This window comes from Pteropus medius, unplaced genomic scaffold, assembly GCF_902729225.1.
Source record: "Pteropus medius unplaced genomic scaffold, Ma_sr-lr_union100, whole genome shotgun sequence".
NCBI lineage: Eukaryota > Metazoa > Chordata > Mammalia > Chiroptera > Pteropodidae > Pteropus > Pteropus medius.
In genome coordinates, this window is record NW_024355205.1 from 32,177,888 (window position 1) to 32,194,436 (window position 16,549).

Here is a 16,549-nt window from a genome sequence, read left to right on the forward strand (position 1 = left end):
ACTCGTGATGGCAGAGGAAGCTGCTTCCTGGTGTCACTGCTGGGCTGAGCGGTGGGAGGCGCGATTATGTTTGCTTCCGGCTTGGTCTCTACTGTATGGGAAAACAGAGATGGGAAAGGGAACCTAGTAGGAGAATCCACCCCAAAGCCCATTGGAAGAAGCCCAAGGTCACAAGGACAAGCATCTATGAAGGAATAGTTGGCGTTACTCAGAGCATGCACAAAAAGCCTTCTCCTCCACGGAGAATGTGGGCCTGACCCCAAAAGAAGCCACTTCTCCAATGTTTCCCAGCCCTGGAGGCTGGATCCTCCTGCGCTGGCACTATTCATTAGTTTCCTACGAAAAAGGGCCCGAGCAGGCCTGCCGAGAGTGATGGAGACTGTGACGGCAGGATCCGCTGTGGGTGGATGGGACAGCTGTCTTGCAGAAAAGACCTCATGATGGCAGCCAGCTCTGTTCCTGCTAAAGCAGACCGGTGGCAAAAACTCCAGTTGAAGGACAAGCTTCAAGTGCAGGTGTGATGAGCAGAAAAGACGTGCCCTTGGCATTGGCGTGCCAGCCATGGGCCACCGTGCCTGGGTCTCCATTGAAACCCCGTTCAGTGCTCCCGTCCCGGGTGTCATCGTCAGAGCCTGCTCTTTGCAGAGCAGTGGAAGGGATTCTCTGTTTGGCAGTAATTGGTATCCAAGCCACAGTCCCGTCGTAGGACATCGCTTGACTCCTATCTTTGCAGACACTTTCTGATGAGATTGTAACTTTGACCCCTTCTGAGTTACTAAAACAGAAATGGCAAGTACTTTCCAGCTCTCGTGCCAACTCCGGTCAATCCGTCATGTCTTCCTGGGGATACAGCATTGAGAAGGGTTCTGCGTGCATGTCTCAGGCTCAGTGGATAAGATAAGCACAGTCGATTCGTGATACCTGCAATGGACAAATAACAGAAGCACAGCCATGGAGTCGGCGGATTCCCGTATTGTCAGGCAGCAGATGCTGTTAGATGGTGGCTGAGCTGTGAGTTGAGAATATTCCATTCTCACAGGTGTTCATGTGAAGGAGGACAGGGCACTCACGCCCTGGAAAATCCCTGGAGGTGATGATCACTCCCTTCCATCACAGAAGGAAAAAAAAACAACAACCCACAATCCCATTTCTTCTCCATTATCTGGTGCTCCTGGGAAAGGCAGCGGTCAAGGGCAGTTTCCTCCCCTCTCACAAGGAACAAACCGATTGTTGGCCGGAGGGGGCCTCCTCCTCCAAGGCTGTTCTGGAGCCCGGGGCAGCTGCAGCCACACCGTTTGTTTCTCGTCATGGAAAGCTGAAGCTTCTCGGAGCCCAAGCTAAATACTAGCTGTGGCAAAACATCCAATTTTTTCTTTCATGAGCCCCTGGTGAATTCAAGCCAGCGGCCCACCTGCCAATTATTACAGTTAATTCTGTGCAGGCTCGACTCAGGAACGGAGACAGAGAGTTCTGTCTGCTGCTGGGGGCACACGGGGCGGGCGAGCGGGGCTGTGGCAGTGAGGCTGTGAATGCCCCCTGTGTGTGCCCGAGCTGGTCCTGGCAGCCACGGCGCCCTCCCTTGCACCGTGAGTCTGGCATCCAAATGTGACTTCAGCAGGGCCTCCCGCTCCTTGTGTCTGCATCTGAGATCAGAGAGGCTGATGGTCGAGAAGTTTCCTTCCTCCTGCTACCTCCACAGCCAGCCGCGTCCCCCTTAAGAACTCAGTGAAGAACCCCCGTGTTGATTTTTCCCAGAGAAAAAGAGAAAAACGGCATTCAGCTTGTAACTGTGGGTTTTTTCTGTTGCCTTTTCTCCTACTGATTCAGGCAGAGAACAGTCACCCTTTGTTCCCTAGAAGCATCTTCTGCAGTGGCCACCGTCGGTTCCAGCGTGGTCCTGCCTCCAGGTGACCTTGAGTCTGGTCGCTCCAGGTTCTTGCTTCTCAGTTCCTCCAGGCCTCCCTCGGTTGATTAGTTAGTTCATCCATTCATTAGTTCATTCGTTGCAACTGGGCTAGGCATGGGCTGGGCATCGGGAAGACAGTGGAGAGGGAGATGGATTTGCCTGCCCTCCAAAAGGGAGTAGACATTGAGCGAGTAATTCCATGATAATCAGGCCCCCTCGTGGTGAGTGCTAGCAGCGGGTGTCCAGGAAGCCACAGCCAGACGCCGGCTGTAAAACCCAGCTCTGAGCCTCAACCGGGATGTGAGTGCACCGTAGCGGCCCCCAGCAAATGGTGCCTAAAAGGGGACTAAATCGGGACTGGGGGAGGTGCTCTCGAGGAAGGTGCCCCTCACTTCCTTGGCATTTAACCAAGAGTGACCCTCCTCTCAGCTCCTGCTCTTGCCCTCTGGCCCCTGAACGTCGTCCTCCTGTGACAGAGAAGGACAAGCCACGTACCACTGTGCCTGCCCACGCTGGACACTCTGCCAGGGCCAAGGATGGTGTAAATACAAAGGCGATGAGATGCAGACCCTGACTCCGAGGCGCTCCCGTGTGAGCGGGGTGGATGGGCCTAGGGCCTGGAGGAGGCGGGGCCGTGACCTCTTCCAGGCGGAGAGGAGGGGGGAGGAAATGACGCACCCTGCGTCCTGAAGAATGCATTTTGTGAAGGAAGTGTATTTCAGTCACAAGGCCAGGGGTCCGGAGGTACAAAGGGCACAAGCGGGTTTGGAGGGGATGTTTTGTCGGGTTGTACATCTCCTGACTCTAGAACATTCGAACCTTCTTATTGACCCAAGCAGTGCGTGGGTGGCTGATTGGAACCATATGTTGGAACAAGCCTTCTGATGGGGCGAAAATGGCTGAGAGGAGCTGGCTGGGAGGAGACGGTGCTGGGCTGGTCCCTCTTAGATGAAAAACTCTATCCTCTGTGACTGACAGAAACAAAGGAGGCCGGGTTGTGACTCCTGTGGCTCTCCCGTGCACCTGAGACGTGCCTACCCTGTGATGTTTCTGGACCAGAAAACTAGTCTAAAACTTCATACCTGCCCAAGGTCCCAGGGCAAATTGTGCCCTGGCAACCCTCTGGCCTCAGCTGCAGCAAATGTCTCCCCATGGTGGTCCAACTGCCAGTAGCCACCTTAATCACACGGTATAAATGTCTGTTTTAGTTACATAAATAGAATTGTCTACATTTGGATTCCGGGGCTGGCTGCAAGATTTTGTAAACAGCGTGGTGTATGCGTTTCACAAAAAGTTGCCAGGATGTGCTCCATTCCCACTGCCCGCTGTCCAGTTTTCCCTTTTATAGAGAGTCTGGCCGGGAAGGAGAGACAGAGCTTATTTGGGAATAGAAGACAATCTCTCAGGCAAATTCCTCTCCCTCATTCCTGCAACCACTACCACTACTTCTGAAATGTTGAGGTCTGGTGCAAAATTAAGACTGCTCCCCTAAATGCTAGCTTCTCATAAATAGAAACCTCGTGAAACACAAATTTGGGGAGATTTCCTTCCCAGAAGGGTAACAGGGAATTTTGAAATTTGAGGCAGGTTCAGAGCCAAGGTCCCATGTGACATCACGACCTCCCCTTTGCTACTCCCTCCTAAGAGCTGCTTTTCTTTTTTCTTTCTTTATTATTATTATTTTTTTTAGCTTCAAGCAGGGGCTTCTATGGTTCTAGACTAAAGACATACTTGGAATCACAGAGCAGTGGTAGATTCGAGGGGGAGAGGGGTATCCATTCTTTTCTTTCGTTTAAGAATCATTCATGAAGCAACTATTTGAATTGGATGCTGCATTTGGCACTGTGGGCCTTGGGAGATGTTAATAGAAGCTGTCAGCGTCAAAAACTGCAGTGAAAGGTACAAACATTAAGAGTCACTTAGGTGGATTTGGGATGGCAGAGGGCACCGAGTTCACTTAATATATGCTTGCTTAATGAATGAATAAATAATAGCTCTGTGGTTGAGAATGAAGCCTGCTACAGTGGTTGAAGTTGAATATTAATCTTAACTTTATTGCGAATTCACTTTTACTCAACTTAAAGCTGAAACGTCACAAACTGTCCCGCTTTGCCTGAGACTAAGGGGGGTTCTGAGCAAGCAGGATGGGAAAAATATTCCTAGGAAAAGTAGCACAAGTTGGTTGCCCTACTTGGAGCGTCAAAGAAAAGAACTTCAAAAGAGCTAGGAAGAATAAAAGTTTTTATACAGGAAATATCGGAATTAGGAAAATGAGAAGTCATTGGAACATGAAGCATATGTGAAACGGTTGTCTTTCTCCTTTTATGTTTTATATGGGAGAACAAAGAAGCAGAAAATAGTTTATCCTCATAGAAAGAAATAGGGAAATTAGATTATGAGGCATTGGGCATTAATGAGCAAAACAAGAGAACTTCAGCTCTTAAACTATCCTCAGACAAACTCAATAGGAGACAAAGCTACGGATATGTTTTAACTTCATTTCCACAGAGGACTGCAAAGGAATTCATGGTTTTTCATCCCTCAAAATGCTGGAAGGGTCTGGAACAGTTATCAGTGTTTCAGGAGCATCTAGACATGGAAAAGTCAAAGTTAGAATGAGCAGCACCATAAAACAATGGAGGTTTAGTGGAAAGGTTCTATGTTCTACCTAGATGCTATATTTCTCTACTTTTTACTAAGTATCACCCTTTTAGAAAAATGTGCAGATGTTAATATTTAGTGATTTGACTTTTAAGAAAGCAGGAATGTCTGCAATTTTAATAAAGAGCTTCGTGTGCTGGAAATGCTGTACTTGAGTTGGAAGCGTGCACCGTGGTGTGAGATTCAGCCCACGGCTTCTGTGAAAAGTCTAGCTGGTCCACGGTTTGAAAAAGCTCAGCTTTGGCGCCACCTGGTGCCAGCTACCCAAGTGTCAGGTATAAAACCATGAAGAGAGGGACACAGTGCCCGTGGTAAGCTCAGGAAATGACAGGAAAGTCCACTTTAGTCACCAAAACCAAGATTTTATGCATTTTGTACCGTGATCAATTGTGCAAAAGAATAACCTAGATCCGGTTTTTCTATTCTAAATCTTTTGAGTCTCAGATCATGAATTTTTGTAGTCGTGGTTTCTCGTCTGTCAGATGGGGCTCACTGTGCTAGCCTTGCAAGTTGGCGTAAATACGAGAAGCGTGGTACATAAAGTGCCTCACACGTTGCCTGGCACACAGTACGTGCTCAATAAATGAGTGGCTGAGCTAGTAGCAATGGCTGTTGGCATTATTGACAGGCAGGGGGCGGGGCAAACCTGGGAAAACCGGCAGTCGGCTGTAACTTCAGACTGTACTTGAACTTTGGTGCTGTTAGTAAGTTCCTGAGAGAAGACATTGCAGTGGTGCATTATGAGCCACGGGAGACTCCCACAGTGCAACCGGAGCCTGATTTCTTCAATGGCACTGAAGCTCAAGGTCAAATTTCCCGGGCAAGGTTTTCCCCCGGGGCTTGAACCAGGCTCTCAGGTTCTGCCCAACCTTTGAAAAGTTTCCAGAGATGTCACAGGGAAGAGACAGCTCTGACTGAGAGCGGGCAGGCAGGAAAGGTAGTAATAATAATAGTTGGGGAATTGGATGAAGGGAGAAAAGACAGTCAGGTTCCCTCTCGGCATCTTGGTGCCTCCTGTGTAGAATCCATGGGCTGGACTAGGTCATCTATAAGGCCCCACGTAGTTCTAATGTTCTAGGGTCCTAGGGGTTCATAACCGTGACACAGAGCTCTGCTGGGGACGATACAAGGCAACCAGAATTTTCACTCATTGTTAGTTGGAATATAAACTGGTACAGCAACTCTGGAAACTAATTTGACAGTTTCTTATCAAACCAAACGTCCATCTGCACAGGACTCAGCAATTGCAATCTTGAGCGTTTATCCCAGGAAAAAATGAAAACATATGTTCACACCAAAACCTGTATACGAATGTTCACATCCGCTCTATTCCCAACAGCAAAAAATTGAGAACAACCCAAATGTCCTTCAGCAGGTAAAAGGTCAAACATCGTAGAGCGGAGTGGCGCTTGGCCATAAAAAGAAACTAGCTGTTGACTCAAAAACTGGACGGGTCTCACCGGCACTGTACTGAGTGGAAAAGAGCCACTCTCACATGATTATATACTGTAGAGTCCCATCTATAGAACATTTGCGAAATGACAGGGGCCCTTCTGTACCTTGAGTGCAGTGGTGGTTCCTCAAATCTACATATGAGATAAAATTTCATCGAACCACACACACGCGCGCGCGCGCACACACACACACGCAGGTCAAAACGCTGAAATCTGAATAAGATCTCTGGTCTAGTTACTAGCACAGTGTAGAAGTCAGTTTCCCAGTTTCCATATGATTCTGTGGTGCCCTAAGATGTCAGGCTTTGGGGGGAGCTGGGGGAAGGGTACAGGGGAGTCAACATTTTTGTAGCTCCCTGAATCTAAAATGATTTCAAAATAAAAATAATAATAGTAAAAAGAAATGCATAGAACAGTTGTATCCATTGCACTCTGAAATAAAAATGAAAAAAAGAAATCAGCCCGAATCCTCGCTCGGGGCTGCCGGCAGTTAGAGCCGGCAGTGGGGAAGGGGGCTCACCCCGCAGCCCTGGAGCCCCCCGCCCCGACCTCTCGGACCCCGGACCGCGGACGCAGAGCTGAGCACCTGGCGCTTCCCGGCTTTGTGAGCCGAGAGCGCTTGGCAGCGCTGTGGGGACACCGCGTGGTCGTTGTGAACACCGCAGCCTCTGGGTTAGATTCCCCGCCCCCCCTTCCCGCCCCGTGGCCCCAGCCGATGGGGAGCTGACTATCAACGCCCTGCCAGGTCAGGCTGGGAAACCACAGATATAAAAGAGGTGGCCAGGGGTGCTCCAGGAGTGGAGGGCAGGTCCCCCTGGACACTCAGGAAAGCTGTGCCCCGCCCTTGAGGTCGCTCATCTGAACCAAACTTCTTTGCTTTTCATTTTACTTCGTGTGGTAAGAGCACCTAGCAGGAGATCTGCCCTTCTAACAAAATGGGACGCGTCTGGCGCGGTGTCGTGGCCCACGGCTGTAGCGCTGTAGGACAGATCCCTCCAGCGTTTTCATCTTGCCGGACTGGAAGTTTATGCGTGTTGAGCCGAAACGCCCATGTCCACCTCCCCCAGCTCCCAGCAACCACCCTTCCATGCTCCGAGTCTCTGCATTTGACGATTTTAGATCTCCTATCAGTGGAATCCTGAAATCTTTGTCTTTCTGTGACTGGCTTATTTCAATTAGCATAAGGTCCTCCAGGTTCATCCGTGTTGTCACATATCACCGAATTTCTTTCTTTTTTAAAGGCTGAATAATATTCCACTGGATGTTTATACCCTGTTTTCTTTATCCGCTCGCTCATCCGCTGATGGACACTTAGGTCCTTTCCACATCTTGGAGTCTGTGAATAGTGCTGTAATGAACATGGTTGTGCAGAGATCTCTTCGCGCTCCGGATTTCAATTCTTTGGCCTAGCTACGGACGACTGGGATTGTTGGATCCTGTGGTAGTTCTAGTTTTAATTTTTTGAGAAACCTCCATACTTTTTTGCGTAGTGACTCATCATTTTGCATTTCTACCAACACAACAGTGAGCAAGGGTTCCAATTTCTCCACATCTTTATCGCTAGTGTGTGTCTTTTCTTTTCCTTGCTTTTCTTTTTCTTCTCCCCTCCCTCTTCCTTCCTTCCTTCCTTCCTTCTTCCCTTCCTCCTCCTCCCTCCTCCTTCTTCCTTCCTTTCCTTCCCTCCTCCTTCCTTCCTTCCTTCCTTCCTTCCTTCCTTCCTTCCTTCTCTTCAACTTCCTTCCTTCCTTCCTTCCTTCAACATTCCTTCCTTCCTTCCTTCCTTCCTTTCCTCCTCCTCCCTTCCCTCCTTCCTTCCCTTCCCTTCCCGCTGTTTTGATGCTCCTCGTCTTGCAGGAGGAGAATGCACCATGTGACGTTCAGCAGCTCAGGGCGGCTGGTGAGAGAGACTGGCCTCCGTTCCCTGTTTCCACCAGCAGGTGGCACAGTCGCCCCAGTGGAGTTTCCCAGGGAGCCAATTGAATGACTTGCTTCAGTTTCTTTGGAAGCACTTTCGGCCCAGCTGGACCATCAAACCGTTCCTTTCTGACGGGTTAGCCTGATCTTGTCCAGTGACGGCCACCTACCAGGACACACGGTGCCGTGAGAAGCTGGTGTGGAAGTTCTAGAGACTCTTGTATTTCTTTAGATCACACCTAATACATTAACTACTACACTTTGTGGACCGTTTTAAATCCTAGCCGTGTTCCTCTTGCCGCCCAGTGTACTTAAAAGCACATTGCTCAGAGCACCATTTCAAGAGGAAATCCAATTGTAAAACAAGGTCTCCTTTACACAGTGACCCTCCGGGTCGGTGGCCAACCCTGTGACCGTCAAGTGGTATCGGTGGAGGTAACTTCGGCAGCCGCCATCCAGATTCGAACCCTGGCTCTGCCTCTGTGTCATCCTCTTGGTCTCTCTTCACCTGGATTTCTCTGCTGTAAGGGCCATAGTACCTTCTACATTGGGTCGTGGCCATGATTACATGACGCCGACCAAAGCATTTGAGAAGAAGCTGGCACGTAGTGAGCAGTCAATAAGTGTTAGCTCTTATTCAGCTCCACTGTGCCCAATTGCAAGGCCCCCACTATGATAGAAAAGGACCTTTTTGGTAGAGTTTATTGATCTCTTTTGAGATCTTCGCATACGTTGCTGGATTTGCTTCCATCTCTTCCATACAGCACTTTTCTTGTGGCTAGATTCTATTTTACAAGACGACGATGTTGTTATAAAGTCTTTTGGAAATTGTTGCAGAGAGGGGTAGTTCAACAAAATTTGGCTCATGAGGAGGTGGTCAGAATAGGGTTGCCTGCCTTGAATCACGCTGGCCTTCTCCTCAACCCATACCAACCACCCAGGGATGGCCATGTTCACCGCAGCTCTCTGTGACACTTTCCCTCCACACGGGTTCTACAGGGGATGGTGCTGTCCATGAGACTCTTCCTGGAGAGGGTGGCTCGCTGTGCCCAGGCAGTGTCCTGGCTGGAGCTGGCATCATGGGGCCTGAAGAGAGAACTTATACCACTTCTGCCCAATGCCAGACTCCAAACAGGCACACCCCGTCAGGCACCAAGGTTAGTTCCCAACTGCCGGTCAGTATTTAACTTTCCACATAAGATTAGATTAAACATTAGGGTTCATAAAAGCCTAGGATTGCAGATTGTGGTTAGCAAGGGCTTCGTTGGCTGCCAGCTGAAGGTACCCTGGGGGGTGAGGTCCAAAGCCTGGCTTTATAGCAGGGAACTTCATACGGCTCACACTTCGCATTGGTAAGTTTCCGTTGCAAATTCTTAATTTTTTGAGGAATTAAGTAACGAAGCTATCTAGTTCCTTTTCCAGATAATTCTGAAAGGAATGATTTTCCTGGTATAAGACCTGGCCTTCCCTCCTTCCTCCTCCTTCCCTCCCCCTCTCTCTCCCTTCCTCCTTCCCTCATCCTCCTCCTCTCTCTTTTTTTTGGGCAGCATTTTCCTTACTTGTTTCTTTAGCAATTGACTTTGGATGAAGATTTTGAAAGTTTCGTATGGGAGTTTCATAGTAAATGTAGCTAATCATTTTTCTCTCCCCTTTATGTATGAATGAAAGATTCTGTTGCCTTTTGTAAGACAGGCTGATGCTAGTGATTCACCATCTTTCAAACAAAGAGAACTTTGGATTTGGGGATCAAGTGCATGCTGTTCTCATAATGTCAGATTGTGACCGTCACAGCTAAAACTAGGGGGTCATTATGTGTCCTGTAGATGGGGAACAACTCATTGACGCATGTGAGCTCAGACATGGTCTTGGTCTCATTTCTTTTGCCCAGTAGAGCCAACCAGCCGCTAGTGACAGACAGAGAGTTATAGGAATGTGTGACCTCTGCTAGCACAGAGTAGATTATGGGCGCTAGGCTGGTGGCTTGGGTTTCTTGGTCCAGCACTGTGACGGGCATGTAAGCCCTGTGGCCTTGGACAGGTGATTTAAGCCCTGTGGGCTGTAGTTATTTCACTGCCATGCGAGCAGGCCGACTTCATGTTTTTTTGAGCAAGGACAAGTTATTGAAAATGCCTGAAATATTTAGAGCCCCATGTATTACACCGAGCCATATGAAATTATCAACATTTGAGCATCTTTAACCAATACACATGGCAATTTTCAAATGGTTCAACAGAACATAAATGATGGTTGCTTTCACATCGCTAAAGTAAACACCTATTCTACTTAGAAGAGGGATAAGTGTGTATTCCGAATATGGTCAGTGTCCCTCAATTGAATAGTTATTCTGGGTATCAGAGATGTAAACCTATCTGAATGTGTTTTAGCATCCCCATCAATGAGATTGCTTTCATGCACCGTGATTTGGTTATGTCCTGTGGTTTTGGAACAGGTAACAGACTGCTCAGCTATGGCTCAGGTGACAGGGTTCAGAAAGAGGATTCATCCTGGACTGGACGTTTGCAGCCTGGCTGGGGGCAGCACTCAGGCACTTAATCCCTATAGGTCGTGGTCACTCCACGGTTAAGTCTTATCAAAAAAGCATCTCCTGATCTGCTTGGCAGCTGGCCTTTGTCTGCGTTAGAAGAGCTGAACAAACAAGCAGCGGTATTAGCCCTCGCAGTCCATGAACGCTGCCGAGGCCACACCTGTAAGCAAACCCAGCGACTCCTGTGGAATTCGTCGCCAAGGTCCTTCAGCTCTCGGATACTCTGTTGCAGAGATTTTTTGGGTGGGCAGAGGTCCGAGGAGTTCCCTAAAGTGAACGAGAGCTTTGTATGTGCCTAGGTACACTTCTCTGGGGAGAAATCGAAATCGTTTTATTTTATCTTTCAAGGGGTCTGTGAGCCCTTCCCTTCCCCACCCTGCCCCTGCGAATAAGTTAAGAATCACTGTTCTAGTAGTTTCCAGTTGAATTCCACAGTTCACGGGAGAGGAACATTTCTTCACTCACCACTTAAAAGGTCTGCTAAGATCAAAGATGAATATAGCAAGCCCTGCCCTCCCGCAGCTCACGCTCACCTGTGACTGTGATTCAGATGACTTCCGCTCCGGCATCGGCGTCGGCATCGGGTTCCTGACTGTGCAGCATAAGTAGCGATCCCGGAGTCAGAGCGGTTTCCCACACCCTGTGAATGAGCACGCGGGAAATGGGGAATTGATAACGAGCGAGCAAACTGACAAGGCTGTTTGCAGAAGAAGTGCAGGAAAGGGATCTCCCACCGGGGTGGGGAGGTCGAGGAAAAGCTGGTGGATGAGGGGTCCCCTGGCCAGGAACATGCCACCATTTCTGTGTGTGAGTCAGGAGATACTCAGCTCCTTGGTCTTGTAGAAGTTCTGTTTCTTTCTCCTTTTGCAGGACAACTCAGGGAAAGTCATGTAGAGAGCGGAGGTGACTTTGGTGCTCTGTCCCCTCTCCTTCGGGACCCATCCCCCTCCCTTAAAGTGCTCCATCCCTCTCCCCGCTGTGAAAAATTGAGGCTTCCCTTGAGGTACCCCATCCTGGATGACTTTGCTGAGCACCAAAACATACCTCTCCTATGTCCTTGGTCTTACAGAGTCCCGAAGGGACAGGGGACTAGTGACTGAGTGCCCCTCACGAGTCAGGCACTGGCCTGGCTCTTTCACAGGTGGTGAGAAGTGAGCCAGTTCCTTTGACGGGGACGTTCACAGAATGATGCTGACAGTGAGCGTGGCCTGTCCTGTGCTCGTTCCATATAACACTGGGACCTTCGCTTCCTCCTCTCAGAGGAGCCTCTGGTGGGATTGTGAGCTCAGGGGCCCGGCCCACGAAGGAGCTATCCATCCGGTTGGCAGGGTGCACAGAGGAAGTCAAAGCACTTGGGAATCTACAATGCCACCGCCTCTCTGAGGGAGCCCAGATCCAAGGCAAGGCCCAGTGCATACCATGGCCCAGGGCGTACCATAATTGCTTCAACAAAGTGCTGTCGGATAAGCAAAAATAACTAGAATAATTCCAATCCTGACAGCACTTCAGAAAGAACACCACAGTGATCTACTTCTCCACCTGGAAGAGGTTCACTACTTCCTCCTCAGAGTTCCTCCGGCTTGACAGTGGGGCCCCTGCCCCGTGCCAGCTCTCCTCAGCGCCCATCCCTGTGACCCTTCTGTACCTCGCCACCGGCCCTTTATTTTGTAAACTTAGCTCTCGGGTTCTTTTTTAGCCATTTCTATGTTCTATTCATTTTTTAATTTGGCTTCAGAAAAGGAAACTGAATTCTCTCTAGAGAGTACAGCAGGCAGAATATATAAGCTGGCAAGATGACAGCTTCCTTTATGGGGTGAAGATGTGGAGAAGGGTTGGAAGAAACAGAGAGAGTGAGAACCCTCGCAGGTGACGTAATCCGGCCCCATCACTAGCCCTGACAGAACGCAGAGGCTGGGGGCTGCTTGTCTTTTGAATAATGAAACAAATATAAACTCCCCCACAAATGAGTAGATCTTGTCTCGTCAAGGCTTAAGGAGCCAGCGGTGAAGTCTTGAGTCAAATTAAAACCAGCCTAGCTACACTCTTTCACTGTGAATTGAATCGTTTTAAGAGGAAAAAGCACGTCTCTGTTACATTGCTTAGAAAATGTGCTCGGCATGTACTTTGGGACAATCTTATCTATTTTTTAAGTTTCTTTTCAACCCACTAGGCTTTGTGTGGAGGGGAGAGGGAGAGGAAGATCTCTGAATAATAGAACTTAAAACATCAGATGGAGAAACGTGTATTATCCTGGTGACGGTAATTCTCAATGAGGGAGATGCAGGGAAGGCGTGTTCTGTGGGAGGAAGACCTGGAAGTTGATTCGTGCCTTTTTCCCAGGTGGGAAGATCTGAAACATCTCTTTCCAGAGGAGGGAAGGAAAGACGCACGCTGAAGAGAGGGGACGCTGCTTTCGGAAGGGTACTAAGCAAACCCACTCTGCTTGTTTGGGCTTTTAGTGACTGGGTGGACCTGCAGGTCGCTGCTACGCACGGACTTGCTTCCTGCCTATATTCCTCCCAGTTCTGTTTACGCCTGCCTGCCATCGATGAACCACATTCAGCTCTATTCACTAAGCTCCCTTAACACTCTGTTCACACCTGTAACAACTCCTTGCACCTTGCACTTGTTTGCATCTCTGCCACTATACTGAGCTTCCACACGCAGAATGCTTGTGTTCGTCATCTCTGCATTTCCAATGCCTAGCCCGTGCCCGGCACATGAATTTATTCAGTAAACTCCCATTGCGTGCCTGCTGTGTCTCAGGCTCGGTGCCAGACATTCACTATATCAAGGTAGACAAAGGTGATGTGAACTTTGCTCGTATGGACATGACAGTTGTGGAAAAGATGAGACCATATACCAATAATCACACACACACACACACACACACACAACCAGTGATGTAGACGCATAATTATTACGTATTGTAAAGAATGCAGTGAAGAAAAATAAGAAGATGCTATTGGAGGACAGTGTTGGTGGTGTTGGGAGCTGATTGAGAGCAGGGCCAGGGAGGTTTTCTCAGAAGTGACAGTTGAGCTGGGACCAAAAGCATGAGGAGGTGGCAGGAGGAAGAGTGGGGCAAAAGTATTCCAGGTTGAGGGAGCAGAGTGTGCAAATGGGTGCAAGTGTGCAAATGTCTTACAGCCGGAGAACATGACTGACCTGGAGGAAGGACAGTGTGACCACTGGGTCCTGAGCGGGGAGAGATGGGGGATGTGGTCAGAGGCCAGGCCGGGTAAACCTGCTAAGGAATTAAAATTTTATTAGAACAACAGGAATGTATTACCTCATTTAAAAAAAGCGGGGGTAGGGGGGGATGATATGATTCCAGTTCCCTCTTAAAAAGAGCACAATGACTGCTTTGCAGGGCAGAGAGGGACAGACGTGACCCCAAGGAGATGGTTTTGGGGAGAGCTGTATCGCATTGCATGGTGTCATCCGGGTGAGAGATGCTGGCGGGCCGTGATAGCGAGCATGGAGAGGAGAGCTGGATTTGAGAAATATGAATCATCTCTCCAGGTGTTTCTTGGTATCACTAAAACATTTCTTTCAGATGTGGGTGTACGTACTCATCTCTTTGAGATACTTGGGAAAAGCACCGCCTAGGCATGGGAGATGACCCAAGCTGCCAAGGCTGTCAATACCCTCACGCAATCTTCCACCCCAGAATTCTCTAAAAACATGGAACATGCACCAGTCATCGCTCCAATCAACTGATGTTTGGTGAATGCCTGTTATAGATAAGACATTTTACTAGCTATTGTGAGGTTACTGTTCTATCTAAAAACAAAGTAATGCAAGATTAGCGATGAAACTTTAGAACATGAGAAAAGTATAAAAAAGAAAAAATTCTTCATTGAGTTACCACCCACTATTAACGTTTTGAACTATTTATTTCATTCTATTTCCAGGCTTTTTTTCCATTTTCATATGCATGTATACATTTATACATTTATATATATATAAATTGGGATCATACCATAGTTTTACATCCTCCATTAAACTTTATTGTCCGATATCACGCATATAAAAATGCACGTGAGAAATTCAAAGGATAAGGAAATGTGCACTCAATCAATCACTAGCCAGGTTAAGAAGAAATAATACTATTTTCCCCCTCACATGCTCCTCCCTCTATCCCTTAAAGATCCCTTTTAAAAGAAACTCTTGTTCATCTATTTTACTATTCCATTTGCAGCAGGAGAGAAATATGCTTGCTCTATCCAATCTGACACAGACACTGGAAGATGTCTTCAAAAGGATTTTTATTACTTATATGGACAATTGGCGCAGGAACACAACAGCTGAGCAAGAGGCCCTGCAGGCCAAAGTCGACGCCGAGAACTTCTACTATGTCATCTTGTACCTTATGGTGATGATTGGAATGTTCTCGTTCATCATCGTCGCCATCCTGGTGAGCACGGTGAAGTCCAAGAGACAAGAACACTCCAATGACCCCTACCATGAGTACATTGTGGACGACTGGCGGGAGAAGTACAAGAGTCAAATTCTGAATCTAGAAGAATCCAAGGCCACCATCCACGAGAACGTTGGCGCGGCAGGGTTCAAAATCTCTCCTTGATAAGCGAGAAAGGCATAAAGCCAAACTCTGACATCCCGATATGAAGAGATGCCAGTGCCGTGAGCAAATCCATATTGTCACTGCTTAGAAGACAGTAAGTTCCTCGCTCTCTGCTGAGAATTTTCATGGAGATCATGTGGTTGGTCAACTAAAACAAGTGACACTTCAATCTGACTGATTTATGCTTGCTCATCGGAGCAATATTTTATGCTGAAGGCTTCTTTTATTTTCTGTGCAATGTAGATGTCATTTTATTCAATATCAATAGTGAAAATATAGCCAAATTTGAAGTGACGGTGGCAGTCAGGGTAGAGAGGGATTTAAAAAGCACTAAATCTTCTTTCTTATGAAACATTATTTTGTATGTGACTAAATTTATAAATCACCCAGATGCATAACTCAGAAGCTGAGGTTCAAAATCTATCCTTTGCTCACTAGACTGACAGGTGCTTTTATTGATTGGTTCGTGAATATAGAGTCTAAAGTGACAATGAACAGAACAACAGGATTACTTTATGTATATTGTTTTCCTGGCATTTCACTTATTTGGAAGTCTGAAGACAGAACAAACATTTCACAGGGTCAACCGGTCTACACCAGAGAAGTAGAATCTACCCAGTGCAAACATTTTTAGACGATATTGGGCACGTTCAGGGTGGTATGGCTGTAGAGAGTGCAAACATTTTTAAATGAGCATTTAAAGTTTTATAGAAAACTAACTTTTAAAAGTTCTTGTTGCTACAGAAAAAAATAATAAAAAGTTATAACATTGCTTTATAAACGACTTACTCTTTTCAATTTTATTTTCTCTTTACAATTACTTAAGTTTGAAGAGACTAAAAGTACAGAAAGTGTCTGAATTGCTGATGTCTGTTGAAAATCTAGACAGTAATTGCTTAATAATTTGCACCACGGAGTTCACAATATCACAGAATGTCAGGTCTGGAAGGCACCTTGGAGATCCTGACCATTTATGACCTTGTCAGACCATTTCATTTATAGATAACAAATCTGCAGTCCACAGATTAGGTGACTTCATTGATTAGTTTAATAAGCAACATTTAACATCTATGCTTTGGGTCACTGGCCTAGACCTGAGTTGTACAGGGTTTTCCTGAGCCAGAGAAACCCACTCAGCAGAGAGGAAGTCGGATATGTAAACATCAAGATGCTGTACTGTGACAAGGTTAGAACAGAGATCAACACAAAATGGGCAGAGCCCGAGCAGGGACAGGAGGGCAGGCCTAACTCAGGTCACAGTCTCCTCTCTCAGAGGAGCTGAGAGTAAGAAGTCGACGGCAAGAAAGATGTACGAGGATGTAGCTTCATGCCTGCTAGTTAATCCTTTTCTCCTCCCCCATGTCCCCATCTATTCAGCCCAAACCCAGCAATTGTGAGCAGGGCGCTAAGACAAAATTGAAAAAAGGAGCCCTTCTTCACGGCATGCTTGTAGGACGTCTTACATCTACTACAAGGTTTAC

At 47.5% G+C, this 16,549-nt stretch overlaps 1 protein-coding gene across 10 annotated transcripts in view; it reads left to right on the plus strand.

The window, feature by feature from the left end:
* KCNE2 (potassium voltage-gated channel subfamily E regulatory subunit 2) overlaps positions 1-16,086 on the plus strand; it is a 57,120-nt gene extending 41,034 nt beyond the window's left edge. The window contains exons 1-5 of one of the 10 annotated variants that reach the window (XM_039857998.1): positions 8,090-9,287; positions 12,821-12,901; positions 13,631-13,721; positions 13,854-14,005; positions 14,685-16,086. In XM_039857998.1, the coding sequence (XP_039713932.1) occupies positions 13,640-13,721; positions 13,854-14,005; positions 14,685-15,068 (618 nt within the window). In that variant the 5' untranslated portion in view covers positions 8,090-9,287; positions 12,821-12,901; positions 13,631-13,639 and the 3' untranslated portion in view covers positions 15,069-16,086. Of the gene's footprint in view, positions 1-8,089; positions 9,288-12,820; positions 12,902-13,630; positions 13,722-13,853; positions 14,008-14,684 lie in introns of those variants that run through there. The other 9 variants (XM_039857997.1, XM_039858005.1, XM_039858003.1 and 6 more) reach the window with 9 other exon arrangements.
* The last annotated feature ends 463 nt before the right edge of the window (positions 16,087-16,549 follow it).